Source organism: Macaca thibetana, chromosome 12 (genome assembly GCF_024542745.1).
Source record: "Macaca thibetana thibetana isolate TM-01 chromosome 12, ASM2454274v1, whole genome shotgun sequence".
Classification (NCBI taxonomy): Eukaryota; Metazoa; Chordata; class Mammalia; order Primates; family Cercopithecidae; genus Macaca; species Macaca thibetana.
In genome coordinates this window covers 98565030-98578602 of record NC_065589.1, presented here as the reverse complement: position 1 = coordinate 98578602, position 13573 = coordinate 98565030, and the positions used below count along the sequence as shown (strand labels likewise).

The 13573-nt window shown below is 37.4% G+C and overlaps 1 protein-coding gene across 4 annotated transcripts in view; it reads right to left on the bottom strand.

Annotated features, from left to right (window-relative positions):
* Positions 1 to 13573, bottom strand: part of ZEB2 (zinc finger E-box binding homeobox 2) — a 131822-nt gene that overhangs the window by 3955 nt on the left and 114294 nt on the right. For all 4 annotated transcript variants that reach the window (XM_050751723.1, XM_050751720.1, XM_050751722.1 and 1 more), the window contains exons 5-9: positions 12893 to 13081; positions 11976 to 12190; positions 9256 to 9364; positions 6356 to 8325; positions 4468 to 4648 (exon numbers count right to left, since the gene is read on the bottom strand). In XM_050751723.1, the coding sequence (XP_050607680.1) occupies positions 4468 to 4648; positions 6356 to 8325; positions 9256 to 9364; positions 11976 to 12190; positions 12893 to 13081 (2664 nt within the window). The remainder of the gene's footprint in view (positions 1 to 4467; positions 4649 to 6355; positions 8326 to 9255; positions 9365 to 11975; positions 12191 to 12892; positions 13082 to 13573) is intronic.

Here is a 13573-nt window from a genome sequence, read left to right as displayed (position 1 = left end):
GGAAGACAACTTATATAAAGCGTTTAGCACAAGGATTGCACATAGTAGGCACTCAGGTAATGTTAGATCATTTTATTCTTATTCATTAATACATGTTCAATAATTTCTCAAGTTCTAAGCAGGACACATGCAGCAGGAGCAGAGTACATGGAAGTAGTAAATCTGAATAGAGAGAAGAGAAATTGTAGATGAAAATTTTCCTGATGCTCTGGTTGCTACAGTGTGCATGGGCAAACTGTCCTACAACCTCTTTTGGATACTAACGTCTCATCAGCTCAGGAACACAAAAAGGTCAACTACTTAGCTGACTTCTGGGAGAGACTGTATGAATAATTTTGAATGAACATTACAGTTGATATGGCTTTCTTTTCCAAAGCAACAAAACACAGAGCAGTGTCAGAGAGAGAGCAAGCATTCTCTGTTACAGGTTTCCAGGCCTGTTAGCAATGCTTCGGGCATGCCCACTAAACTGCAGTCTGTCTTAGAGATACGCCTTGATTATAGGCATTCAATTTTCAGAGAACTCATTTGATAAGAAACAGTATGCTTATAATAGGCATATATTAATCCTGCAATATGAATTGACAATCTGAAAAAATAAAATGTTCGGTTATGATATCAAACAAAGGATAGAATCTGGGAGCAGGTGAGAGTTTTGACATATACCTTATATTAAATAGTCTACTGATCTTCAGAAGTTTCAGTGGTAAGTATTTAATAAATTCAATTTAAATAGTAACTGACTTGGACATTCATCTCTTTTTAACTTGTTTTGTTGGTTTACCTGATTCAAATCAAGATGTCCTAGAATTAAGTTTCCACATGACCAAGATTCAGAACATCCAAATTGATACTGAGTGAATCAAACTTTCTTAGGGTAAATATTTTCTCTACTATCTGGATTTGTGATTCACCTGACAGCTAGAATGATAACTGAACTTAATAATAAATGAAAGGTTTGTGGTATGAAAAAAATTACCATATAACTGAGAAACAAAATTGACTGGTAAATTTATTTAAAACTTAGACTTATCTACTCAAAAGTAGAAACATTTGTATTACTTTTCTAAATAAGGTGGGTTTAAAAAGCACCTACCATGACGTCTCAACAGAGAAAGCACTCAATAAAGGTCAGATTTAAATTTTAGTAGAATACAAACGAGTTCTTGACAGTGCCTAACAGGAGTTTCAGAGTTTTTAATTTCACAGTCCTTGTTTGTGACAATTAATTCTGTTGAAGTCAACATCTATATAGTGTTTCCCTCCTCTGTCCCGGTCCCAGGTCCCAGGAAAAGCAAGCAAGCAACAAGCCATTGGTAAGAAAAATGAAGCATGATGACTTTGGTATCTGCCTAGGAAATAAATTGAGGCAAAAAAAAGCACTGGGTCCCAAGAATAAGTAGCTCATGATTTCCTTCTTAAGTTAAACGATTTTATATGTAAAATTGTAGACAGATATCACAAACACACTTTACCAAGGACACATTCATAATCAATGCATAATGAAATGATGATTCAATTTTATTTCCCAACCTTAGAATCAATCAGTCCCAAGACAATTATCACTTAAAATTTTCATCTTACTGCATTCTCAAAATATTACTAGTGCTTAATGTAAACAAATGAAAGGCTAGTGGGATAGGAACTATCCCACATGTTCAACTGGGATAGGAACATGGACTAAATTTCCACATATATCACATCGATAGAAAATTCATGAAGAACTTGATTTGAATAGAACCTAATACACTGACAGTAGTAATGTCATGAGATGTTTGATCAAGTGACCAAAAAGTTAACACGCTGGAAACTTGACAAGTTGGAAAGCCAACAGGAAGATAATTAATCACAAGTTTAGAGAAACCATTGAATGATTAGCATCTTGTTGCTAGGCAATGTGTCCAGGCAGCAGCTCTCACATCTTGAAGGAGCAGAATATTTTATTTTTACTTTAAAAAATAAAGTTATTTATTTATTTATTTATTTATTTTTTTGAGACAGAGTCTCACACTGTTGGCCAAGTTGGAGTATAGTGGCGTTATCTTGGCTCACTGCAAACTCCACCTTCTGGGTTCAAGCGATTCTCCTGTCTCAGCCTCCCGAGTAGCTGGGATTACAGGCATGTGCCACCACACCCAGCTAATTTTGTATTTTTAGTATTTTAGTTTCTCCATGTTGGTCAGGCTGGTCTCGAACTCCTGCTCTCAGGTGATCCACCTGCCTCTGCCTCCAAAAGTGCTGGGATTACAGGCGTGAGTCACCACATCAGGCCTGAAGTTTATTTTTCAAATAAATTATGCATATTTGTGTTTGTCAACTTTTGGGCCTCTCAACTATCTACAGACCTATGAAAGTTAAAATTCTCTAATTTATAAGAAGTAAATATATTGACTGGATGTCAATGTGTATGATAACCCTCACTAAAATAAAAGTTGTACACTCACCGTGTAGTAAATCATAGAGTTTGCATATGGTCATATAATAAAACCAATCAGAGAGGGAAAGATGCCTTCAATGATGTGCCTATTGTAGCTGAATAATGGAATACAAAATATATGTGAGGTTGATTAAAATATTAAAATTAAAGTAAAATTTAGGTATGAAAATATCTTTACTTTGTAAATGCTTAAGTAGCACTTAGTACTAAAGAAAATATCTATGCTAAAAGAAAATTTTGATATTTCAAACATTGAATTATATAACACAAGTATAAAAACTGTTTGGATTTAGATTGGGTTGTCTTTAAGGTGTCATTAAACTTTTAAAATAATAACAATGACTATCAGACAGCTAAAGAAAAAGAAAACTGTATTGGTTGGAGTAAGAACCCTCTTATTTATCAGCTTTGTTCTTTTCACAAAACCCTCCCCACACGCTCAGGCTGATGCTGGTCACTTGCGCTGCCTCCAGCACGTGCCCAGTGAGGAATAATGGCCAATGATGAGTACAAGTGCTTCCCAAAGACAGTTTTCAGTGACAGGAAAGAGTGCCATGTGTCTAGGCAATCAACATATGACAGGAAGTATTCACTTTCCCTTCGCCTTTTTTTTTTTTTTTTTTTTTTGAGATAGAGTCTCACTCTGTTGCTCAGGCTGGAGTGCAGTGGCACAATCACAGCTCACTGCAGCCTCCACCTCTTGGGCTCAAGCCATCCTCCTACCTCAGCCTCCCAAGCAACTGGGACTATAGGCTTGAGTCACCATGTCCAGCTAATTTTTAACAAATAGTTTGTAGACTCAAGGTGTCGCTATGTTGCGCAGGCTGGTCTCAAACTCTTGGGCTCAAGCAGTCTTCCTGCCTCGGTCTCTCAAAGTGCTGGGATTACAGGCGTGAGCTGCTGCACCTGGCTCACATTCCCTTTTCTGTCTTCTTTCTTTTTCTTCTGTGCCTCTTCATCACTTTTCCCCAAAAAAGCTTTTCCCCCCAAAGTGTTCGGTTAATTTTTTTCCTCTATATTGAAATGTTTGATACTAGGCTTCCTGGTTTAGAATGAGTTGTTTTCCTATACTCCCCTATTTTTTTCGTTTCCTCTTGCCAATATTTTGATTGAGATCCTACACTTTTTTTCCCCCAATCCAGGGCTAATAGAACATGCCAAATTTCTAGTGGAGAAGAGTTGGAGATGGGCTAGACGCGGGGATGAGGTTCAGCTACCCTGTTGTTCAGGGAGGTGGGGATGGAGCCGGGGAGGAAACACAAGTGGAGCTCGACCACAGAGCTGCAGATCTTGGGTTGTGGGAAGTAATATTAAATGACGTTATGGTACTTCATCTTTCTTTTCAAAAATTAACCCACTATCTCTCTACTCATAGTGAAGAATTAGGTTGTTTTCTTGTCAACTCTTTGTAATTGCTGCTAATTAGTAATGCATGACTTGGAAATATACTAATTAAAATTTAGAAAGTTTGATTTCAGTCTTCCAAATATAGGTGGTTTCAAGTAGCTCATCTGATCTATTACTTTTCTTTTATGACACTAATGCTTTTAGTTCTTTCAAAATGTGGCTAATTAAAAAAAACAAACAAACAAAATTACCCCTAAATTATGGCTTTCTTGGTGTTTTGGATGATGAAACTAATGTATTACTGTCTAAATTTCTTATTAGATTTTTACATATCTAGGTTCATCTTAAGCTTTGAAACTTAAGAATTTGAAGATATTTTCAATAACTGATTGTGTAGAGCCATTTCATTGCCTTGGCCATCTGACTGTCCCTTTGACATGATTTCCAAATTTGGTTTGCAGAATAACTGGAAAGATATTAAGACAAGCACACTCATAAATACATGAATGATCCAATAAACAGGCAACAAAAAAGTCCTCCCGAGCTCGGCAAAAGCATTATTTCTTCCTTGTTGAAGGTATCAGCATATGTTACATCTTATGTTGCACAAGTGTGCTCATTAAATATTATGAAATGTACAGCAGGCCGGGAAGCTCTAATCAGCTAGGCAAAGTCACTCATACCTGTGTGTTCGTATTTATGTCGCAGAAGGGAACTGCTTTTCTGGAATGTCTTGTCACATAAGTCACATGCATACATGCCACTCTCTGTCTTCTTGATCTTCTTGCGAGACAGACAGGAGTCGGAGTCTGTCATGTCATCTAGGCCTGACATGTAGTCTTGTGCTCCATCAAGCAATTCTCCCTGCGATAGAATCACACAGTTCAATACAATGACTTCTCTTTGTGCTCACACCAAACAACTTTGTATAGGCTGACATTTGGAGAACCTCAAAAGTGCTTGCTACTAATCGATCTAGTTAAACAATTTCCTTTTCCATGAACAATATATGAGGTCTCACACTGCAACAAAAATATAAACTTCTCTGCTCTGGAAGGTAGAGCTCTTTGTTTTTCAAGGACAGAAAACGGTCAACTCTGAAGGTGAGAGAAACAAATTTTTCTAAAATCCTTCATTTGCTTTATACCTAGAAATACCCGTAAATGAAAATTTAACATTGAAATTTGTGTATTTTCCAGTGTGCTTAACTCTAGAAATGATCTGTAGCTGTAGAAACCCGATTTTAATTGAATTTTATATTTAGGTACAAAATGTTATTATTATGCAATCTATTTAAATGTATGTCTACCAACTAAAGGCCTCAAGCTATATTTTTATATTTAATTTTCTAATTTGAAATAGGGAATATTAATAACACTTTTTATCAATGTTCTATGTTAAAACAGCCTTCAGCATTGAACAATAATGAATGTGGATCAGTAAATTATTAAATTTCTTGATATTTATTTTGTCTTGATCCAAAGGAGTGCAAACGTGCATGATAACATACATTTCCATTTGCTAGCCCACAGTTCAGTTTTCTTAGACTATGTTTGCACTAATTAATATTAGAGAAGATTAAATAGGCTTAAATACATTTACAAAGAGGGCAGATGTACTGTAAATTAGAATACTGGAACAGCTGTTACAGAGGTGGACGGCTACTTATGCTCCTATTTTGCAAACAAAGATCATATGCTGCATAATGTTAAAATATACCTGCTTTCCTATTTGATAAAGCATAATTATTAACTACTTTGAAGATTTGGTAAGAGGTCATGTGAAATATGGAAGACATTTTAAAAAATACTCTTCAAAATAAACCATTCTGTGTAAAACAAAAGTATCTATTAAAATGTGTATATGTATTATTGCAAGTTGTGCACATCTTTACATTTATTTATTTATTTATTTATTTATTTATTTATTTGAGATAGAGTCTTGCTCTGTCTCTCAGGCTGGAGTGCTGTGGCACGATCTCTGCTCAACGCAACCTTAGCCTCCTGGGTTCCAGTCATTCTTCTGCTTCAGCCTCCCAAGTAGCTAGGATTACAGGCATCCACCACTACACCCAGCTGATTTTTATATTTTTAGGACAGATGGTGTTTTACCATGTGGGCGAGGTTGGTCTCAAACTCCTGACCTCAAGTGATCCACCCTCGTTGGCCTCTGAAAGTGCTGGGATTACAGGCATGAGTCATCACACCTGTCCTGTGCACATCTTTAAAAGCACGTGACAGTTATAAACTTTAACTTCTAGCACCTAGGTAAGTCCTACCAAATACTGTCACCAATGTGTAATTCTAAAAGCAGATGAGTCCATCTAAATCAATCTCAAAATAAATATTAATTTCTTCTTTATCCCTTTTGTTTTTAAAGCAAATGTGCTTAGAGTACAGTGATTCACTGTTTCATCCATTTTTCTAGCTCACTGACGGTTTTAGGTTCATGTTAAAGCAAACTCTTCCGTTTCTGCTGAGTTTTTTTCACTAAGATTTTTTCCTACATGCCCATAATCAGTATAATTACCATCTCTTTTCTTCAGAGCAGAAAAAGCATTTGTCTCTTTACCTGAAATCCTTGTTTCCGCTGGTACTTTCTCCTTTGCTGCATATCAGCAAAAGTAGCTGCTCCAGTTGGGTAGGTGTAGGCCATATGTGGTAGGAAGCTCATCTGATCCAGTCCTGGGTATGGTCGTAGCCCAGGAATACTGGTCTGGACTGGTGGCATGAAAGTAGCAGGGGGAAATGCGCTTTGAGGTGGAAGAGCTGTGTATAAAGGTTTGGCACTAAATGGGTTCATGCCGAACACTGGGTTAGTGCTTTTGTTGTCCAGATTATTTGAATTTGAAAATTCCTTCTTGATAAAAGTCAAGTTCAGAGGCTCATCTGAGTTTTCAGATGAGGAAGAAACACTATTATGGTCTAAACTGATGCTACTAGCTTTTGTTTTGTTCTTTGTGGCTATAATACTTTTGGGTTCTTTCATTTGTTTTGGTAATGACAAGTCTAAAGGCTCAGCCTGGAGCTCCTCAGAAGAGAAGCTGTTTGGAGTGTATGAACTACTGTGGGAGTTTTTAGAAGATGTGGAGGAAAGATTTAAGGGAGAAGGAGTATTACTCCTGGAGTGGTCCAATTTTTCAACTGGTTTAATATTGGTAAAATGGGAAGGTTTGGTTAGCCTGAGAGGAGGATCACAATTCGTAACACTGTTGTGGAGTTCTGCTATAGATGGTGATGTTATGGAGTCCATAGGTTTTACGGGAGACCTGGGTAATAAAGAGTCTTTTGTGGGAGGGTTACTGTTGGGAGCTAACGGCTTGGAGCTTCTTTCCAGGGATGGGGACCTGGAATTTGAGTACTGGTACACTTTCCGTTGCTCAAACCATTCCTTCACAAATTCCTGAGGAAGGCCCACAGCAATGGAAATTTTCAGCAGTTCATCGGAGTTGGGCTCCATGTTCATAGCATAGTATGCTTTGAGTACAGACATGTGGTCCTTGTATGGGTTGATGGGGCTTGTCATTCCTTTCTCAGAAAGTACAGATGACAAGAGGAGGGCTTTATTATCAACAAAAACTCCGGCTTTGTTGGGGACTATGTTTTCATGAGGCTGCAGGACCGCCTTGATCTCTTCATTCATCTTACAAAGGTAACGTTCATGCTGATGCAAAGGGATGGGGCCAGGAAAACTTTCTTTACAGAACTGGCATGAAAATGGAGTGGATATGTTGTGGTTCTCAATCATTTTGTCATCGGTGACCAAATCTATTAAAGTACGTAGCTTCTCTTTCTTTATATTACTGATCTGTCTCCTTGAGTCAGTCGTCAAGCTCTGGAGGCAAGCTTTGGCTTCATTGACTTTTTCTAACGTATAGTCAATAATACTTTTAGTGGCACCATTATGACTCACCACCGGAAGACCGACAGGCGGAATATTAGGAGAAGTAACTCCTTGTTCCTCAGGTTGAGAGCATGGATCCTTCATGTGATAACCTTTCAACTTTGAAATTTCTTCAGCCTTGCAGTCCATTTTTTGCCTGGAAACAGTATTGTCCACAATCTGTAGAACCTTTTGTACCTCACTTAAATTACTATTCATGGTGGGAAATCCAAGTAAAGGGGCTTCCATCCCTACACCTAAGTGCTGCATTGGACTCTGAGCAGATGGATGAACTCCTAAAGGGCTGGTGGCTCCAAGCCCACCATTCATAAAGGGACTAGTGCCACTAAACCCGTGTGTAGCCATAAGAACTTTATAGTCATTGAAGTCTAGTGGTTCTGTTTTAATTTTAAGTAAGCCTGTCTGTTCAGACATACTAAGTGGTTTTCCATTCTCCAACTTGTTTCTTAACTGGGTAATGGCTGAATTAGTAGGAGAAGAAGAAACAGAATTAGGGGAAGAACCCGTCTTGATATTGTTTCTCATTCGGCCATTTACAGAGATTAAACCAATACATTTCTTGCTGCTGATGTGCGAACTGTAGGAACCAGAATGGGAGAAACGTTTCTTGCAGTTTGGGCACTCGTAAGGTTTTTCACCTAAAATGATAATTAAAATTAACGTTACATTTCCTTGATTAGGTAACAATTGCAGTTGTCTACCAAGACAAGAATCTGTGAAACCAAATGAAAGGAACACAATGGGGTACCTCTACATTCTAGGTACTTAGATTAGAATTATGTAACCATAACTGTTTCTGGGCTTTATCTACCCTGGGAGGACATAATCCAAGATGTTCACAGTGGAAGGTAAGGGCTATCTATGACTTTTTCGGCTGAGATCCCAAATCTTGTCTTGCCATCGGCAGCCTCGTATTTAAACAGAGTGTCAGATTAATGTGTGGTCAATAGCACAATAAAGATGTCACGGTATTTAAAGGGAAGTGTAGCCATGGCCTTAATCAACTTTGTAGAGATTCCATTGATTCTACCAATCCAACCAGTCCTTTGAATAGCATCCAATTTGATAATAAAATGCTTGGCAGAGCTATCAAACTGGTTATAAAGAGGAAATCTCAGTGGTAGGATTCTGTTCTGTGATCCACGCCCCTCAGGAATCAGGGAATATTTATCATACATAGCTCTTATCCAAAATTCTTCACCCTTGTTTTTCATGGTGAGGTCTCAAAAATTAATATCCTTCAGAATTTGCCAGTTGACTTTCCTCAGGTCAAGAATATTTATTCTGGAGAAGCAGTTTTAAAAGGACAAAAAGGAGCCTCTAGATTTTGTAATAAATCAAAGCATTTGTAATTTTTAAGATGTGTAAGCATTCTGCTTCTTTTTATAAGACAGTGCTACTGGTGGTACCCTAAGTCTCATGAAGACAAATCAGGCACACAGAGTTGATGAAATAAATGGATAGGTCCAAAAAGCTACAAATAGGACTGTGTAAATTTTAAACAATCTTTTAAAACTCCCCTAATTAAGTAAAATGCAAATGTGAGCTCCAGCACCTCTGCTACTCACCACTGTGAATTCGCAGGTGTTCTTTCAGATGGTGTTTATATTTGAAGGCCTTGCCGCACTCTGTGCATTTGAACTTGCGATTACCTGCTCCTTGGGTTAGCATTTGGTGCTATAAAAGGAGAAAGACTGACATCAGTTTTGTGCAGGAGGAACAAAGAAAATTTGTTATGAATATTTTTAAAAGGCCTCTACTTTTCAGACAGGCCAAAAGGTTTGAGTGCATGCTTATTTATCTGCTCAGTCTTTCAGAGTTGCAATAAAAGCGATAATGTTGGTAATAAAATTGGAACAAATAAAAAAAAGTGCTTTCACATGCGCATCCAACACTCGTTTTAGAATTATTTCTGTAGTGTCTTTTCCAAAATGATTCTTTGAACCTTCGGGGACAAGGAAGTATAACTGTAAAGATATTTGTTGTTTTTTGTGTTTACTACAAATTCTAAAATATGAACATTCTCTGCTAGAATGTCACAATTCTGTCAAGAAAAAAATATTTTCCTGAAAATTCTGAATAGTCTCAAAAAAACCACCCCCCACACAACAAATGCTATCAATTTTTTTTGTATCAGCATAAAAGTATATCTTATACTGAAGCAATCTAAAATGTAAAAAAGAAAAAAAAAAACCCAATCCCAAACCAAAAACACACAAACAAAAAAACTTTGACTATAAATATTTCATTACATGATGAGCATGTTTAAATATCCTATTCATTGTGCTAGTAGCAAATAGAAGCCTAGTTTTTCCTGAGGTGTCGCATATCAGATTTGATTCATTATCAATGTAAGAGACAACATCTTGGGTTATAGCTGCTTGAGCAGTTTTATCACAGGCCAGTAGGAAAGACTTCAACGACTTTTCATTTTCCTTTTTAGTAGTGTGCAAGGGAGTAGGGACAAAAAAGGAAAAAAAAGTTTGCTGAAAAGACAAGTTAAAAGCAGCAAAGATATAATCAAACACAGCTGACCTTTTTGAACAAGGGGAAAAAAGCAGTGTGACTTAGAATTCTGGAAAAAAAAATGCAGTCATCCACTCTGGATGCTCAAGGTAGGAGGTCAGCCTTTTTCTAGCAGCAATGACACAAAAGCCTTTTGCAAAAAGACAGCAAGAAACGGTATGACAACTGCTAGGGTGTGCTGAATCTTCCCACATTCCTAGTGAGACAGATGGTGTTACATGGGACACAGGGAGGTTTGTTCAAACAGCAGCAACCTTCAAAGATCAAGCAGAGCCCAGCCCGCCGAGCGCCATTGAGGGACCAGCGCTCATATGTTGCTGAGTTGCATAAACAAACAGCAACAGCTGCTTTGTCTCCCCCCACAGCCCTCAGAGGACTACTATAAACTTTAGTTGTGCCACTGTTAATATGATACAATCATTTTAATTTACTAATTGTAAATGCCATGAGCAAATGAGGGGACTTTTCAACACCAAAGCTACCATTCATAATGCGCCAACACAATCACACTTCTGCATGTGAAATTTAAAGCGGTTATGCTAGATAAATATCTAGGCACTTTTTTTTTCCTAGAGTTTTTGTGCATATAAGCAAGGGGAGATAAACTGTTACATAAGTGCAACCATGCAAGAATATTTTTTATAACTCATCTTTGAAAAGTATTCAGGTGACAAGCCCAATCAGACATAAATGGAATAATTTATATGAGCTGTTCTCCTAAAATAGTAAAATTCCATAATCTAGTATTATCACCATTATTGACTGTGTTTGCTTATTCTCACTTTCCTTATTCAAAGAAAATGAAGGTTATAAGGAAAAACTAAGAATTTTGAATACAATATCATGTTCAATAATTTTAAAAACAGACATGGTGTCAAGACTTAAATTAAGTGATTCCGGATCTGTAGGGCCAGTTATTGTGACTTAAGGCACACCACTTCTGTCCATGCAAACATATCATAATATCAATTTGCAGAGTCAATCCTCCCAGGGGGACAGAGGAGTTTTGCTGTAACATTTAAGGAACACTGTGAATCAATCCTATTCAATTGTTTTAAAGATTTAAGAAGCTATACTTAACTGTTGAAGACAGAGTTTTTATTTTTGAGACAAGTAAGCAAAAAGAGGGGGAGTAACTCTAACATTTAGCTACACATATGTATATTAAGAAGGGATCTTTTTAATGTACATCCAATGTTTTAGTACTAATCCCATTTATTACATATATATACACACAGATAATATATGTCTTTTTGATTTTCCTTAAAACACTTAATTAGATTTCATAAACTAGTAGCAGCTTGTAAAAATACTCTAAGTAATTGAAGGTGTTATATGAAAAATGAAAGAAATACACACTTCTTTTACTATGACTTAGATCCTATATGAAAAGAAAATTTCTAAGTAAAACGAGGTGAAAAATGGAATTAAAATTGCTGACATGTTTAATAATGTATAATTAAAATGCTACAATTTCATTCACTTTTTGTGGAACATAAAAATGAAACTAAAGTCAAGTTAAAGTGCAAATAAAATTTCTAAATTAGAAATTAACACACTCATTCGATCGTGAACATAAGACTATTAAATCATATTAGAAGAGACCATCAAAAAATCATTTAGACCTCAATTAAAGCTATTACCATTAAAAGATCTGCATCTTCAAAATGCCATGAAAAATTAATAATGATTGCCAATCAAAGCAATATCGTTTCTCTAAGGGGTTATTATAGAAAGAAATCACTTAAAACCATCCCCCCACCTGATCTGTCCCTGGCTTGTGCGTCACCATATGCCGCTCGAGCTGGGTGCGGTAGGCAAACGTGTAGCTACAGAGAGGGCAGGAAAAGTTCTCTTCATTCTTCTCGTGGCGGTACTTGATGTGCTCCTTCAGTGATGTCAAGCGCTTGTAGCCCCGGTCGCAGTAGGGGCAGGTCAGCAGTTGGGCAAAAGCATCTGGAGTTCCAGGTGGCAGGTCTGTAGCCGAGAGACAGAGAGAGAGAGAGGCAGGCCAAAAGGTCAGTAAATCAATGGCAGCTAATGGGCTGACTGCCCAGGATGGTATGACAGGAATCACTGCAATCTGCTCCACAGAGTGCCATCATTGCGCCCGGCCCCTCGCACACCAGTCCCCTCGCACACCCAGGGCAGGCTTGTAGGAATCAGCTCACACTGCGCTCGAAAATTAATTAATTACTTCAGCTTTTTTTTTGAGGGGGGGGGCACTTAAACAGCTGATAAATGAGGAAATTCTCTTTAGGTGACTGACAGTTCCTATGAAACCTGTAGCCACAGATTACTCAGGAACTTACAGCATGAAGGGGCGTTTCAGGTGTCGGTCGTGGAGAAGAACAAAAGGTGAGGGAGGGTCGGTCTGAACTTTTTTTTTCCTCAAAAGTAAAATATTTCAGAAAGATAGGAATACATTTAGATATTTTTATCTCTTAGAAATGGGCTCTAATTGTTCTTGTTCTTTATTGGATGTACAAATGACACAAATTTGCTGACAAAAAAATTTCACAATACCCTAAAATTACAGTTCTAATCTTTGCTCATGAAATTCCATGCCTCTGCAGCTGTTCTTCAAATTTTAAGGTAAACACCCAGGCATGTAGTGCATTTGTAATTGTAACAGCTGCAGAGGTCAGTGTAGTGGCTAAAAATGATTTACAGCCTCACCATTTTCTTCTTGCCCATTGGCCTCTGGCGTGCCAAGGCGAGACAGCTCCTCAGGGGCTTCTGGGTAAATAATGGCTGTGTCACTGCGCTGAAGGTACTCCTCGATGCTGACTGCATGACCATCGCGTTCCTCCAGTTTTCTTTTGGCAAAGTATTCCTCAAAATCTGATGTGCAATTTGCATTCTTCACTGAAATCATAAAAGGAGAAGAAATGTCTTTTCCGGGCCTTCTTCCTAGGAGCCCAAGTCCATCTCCATCCTAGCCAGTGAGAAATACTGACTTGCAATAGACTACGAAACCTAGTTTATTTGTAAGAAGTGTTGAAGATGACCAGTTATTGACTGAATGTTTATTCTTGTAATATATGCAAGAAGTGGGGGGGGGGGGCACTTTCCTTCAATTAAATACGCACATTTTATTTTTTTTTTTTTCTTCCTGGAATATTAGTCTCTATACATTCTTACAAAGAATGAAAGAAATTTAAAATGTTTTACATAAAATTTTTTTAAAAGCCAACAATTGTATTCTAAGATCCATAAACATTAAAGATAATATAAAATTAAGGTTATTTTAATAGTCTACCTGAAATTTCCTTTTCTTTTAAGAAAGGTACATTTAATTTTTCATTGTCCACTAGACTGAACGTCCCTAACCACAGATACATCCTGTTGCTAAATATA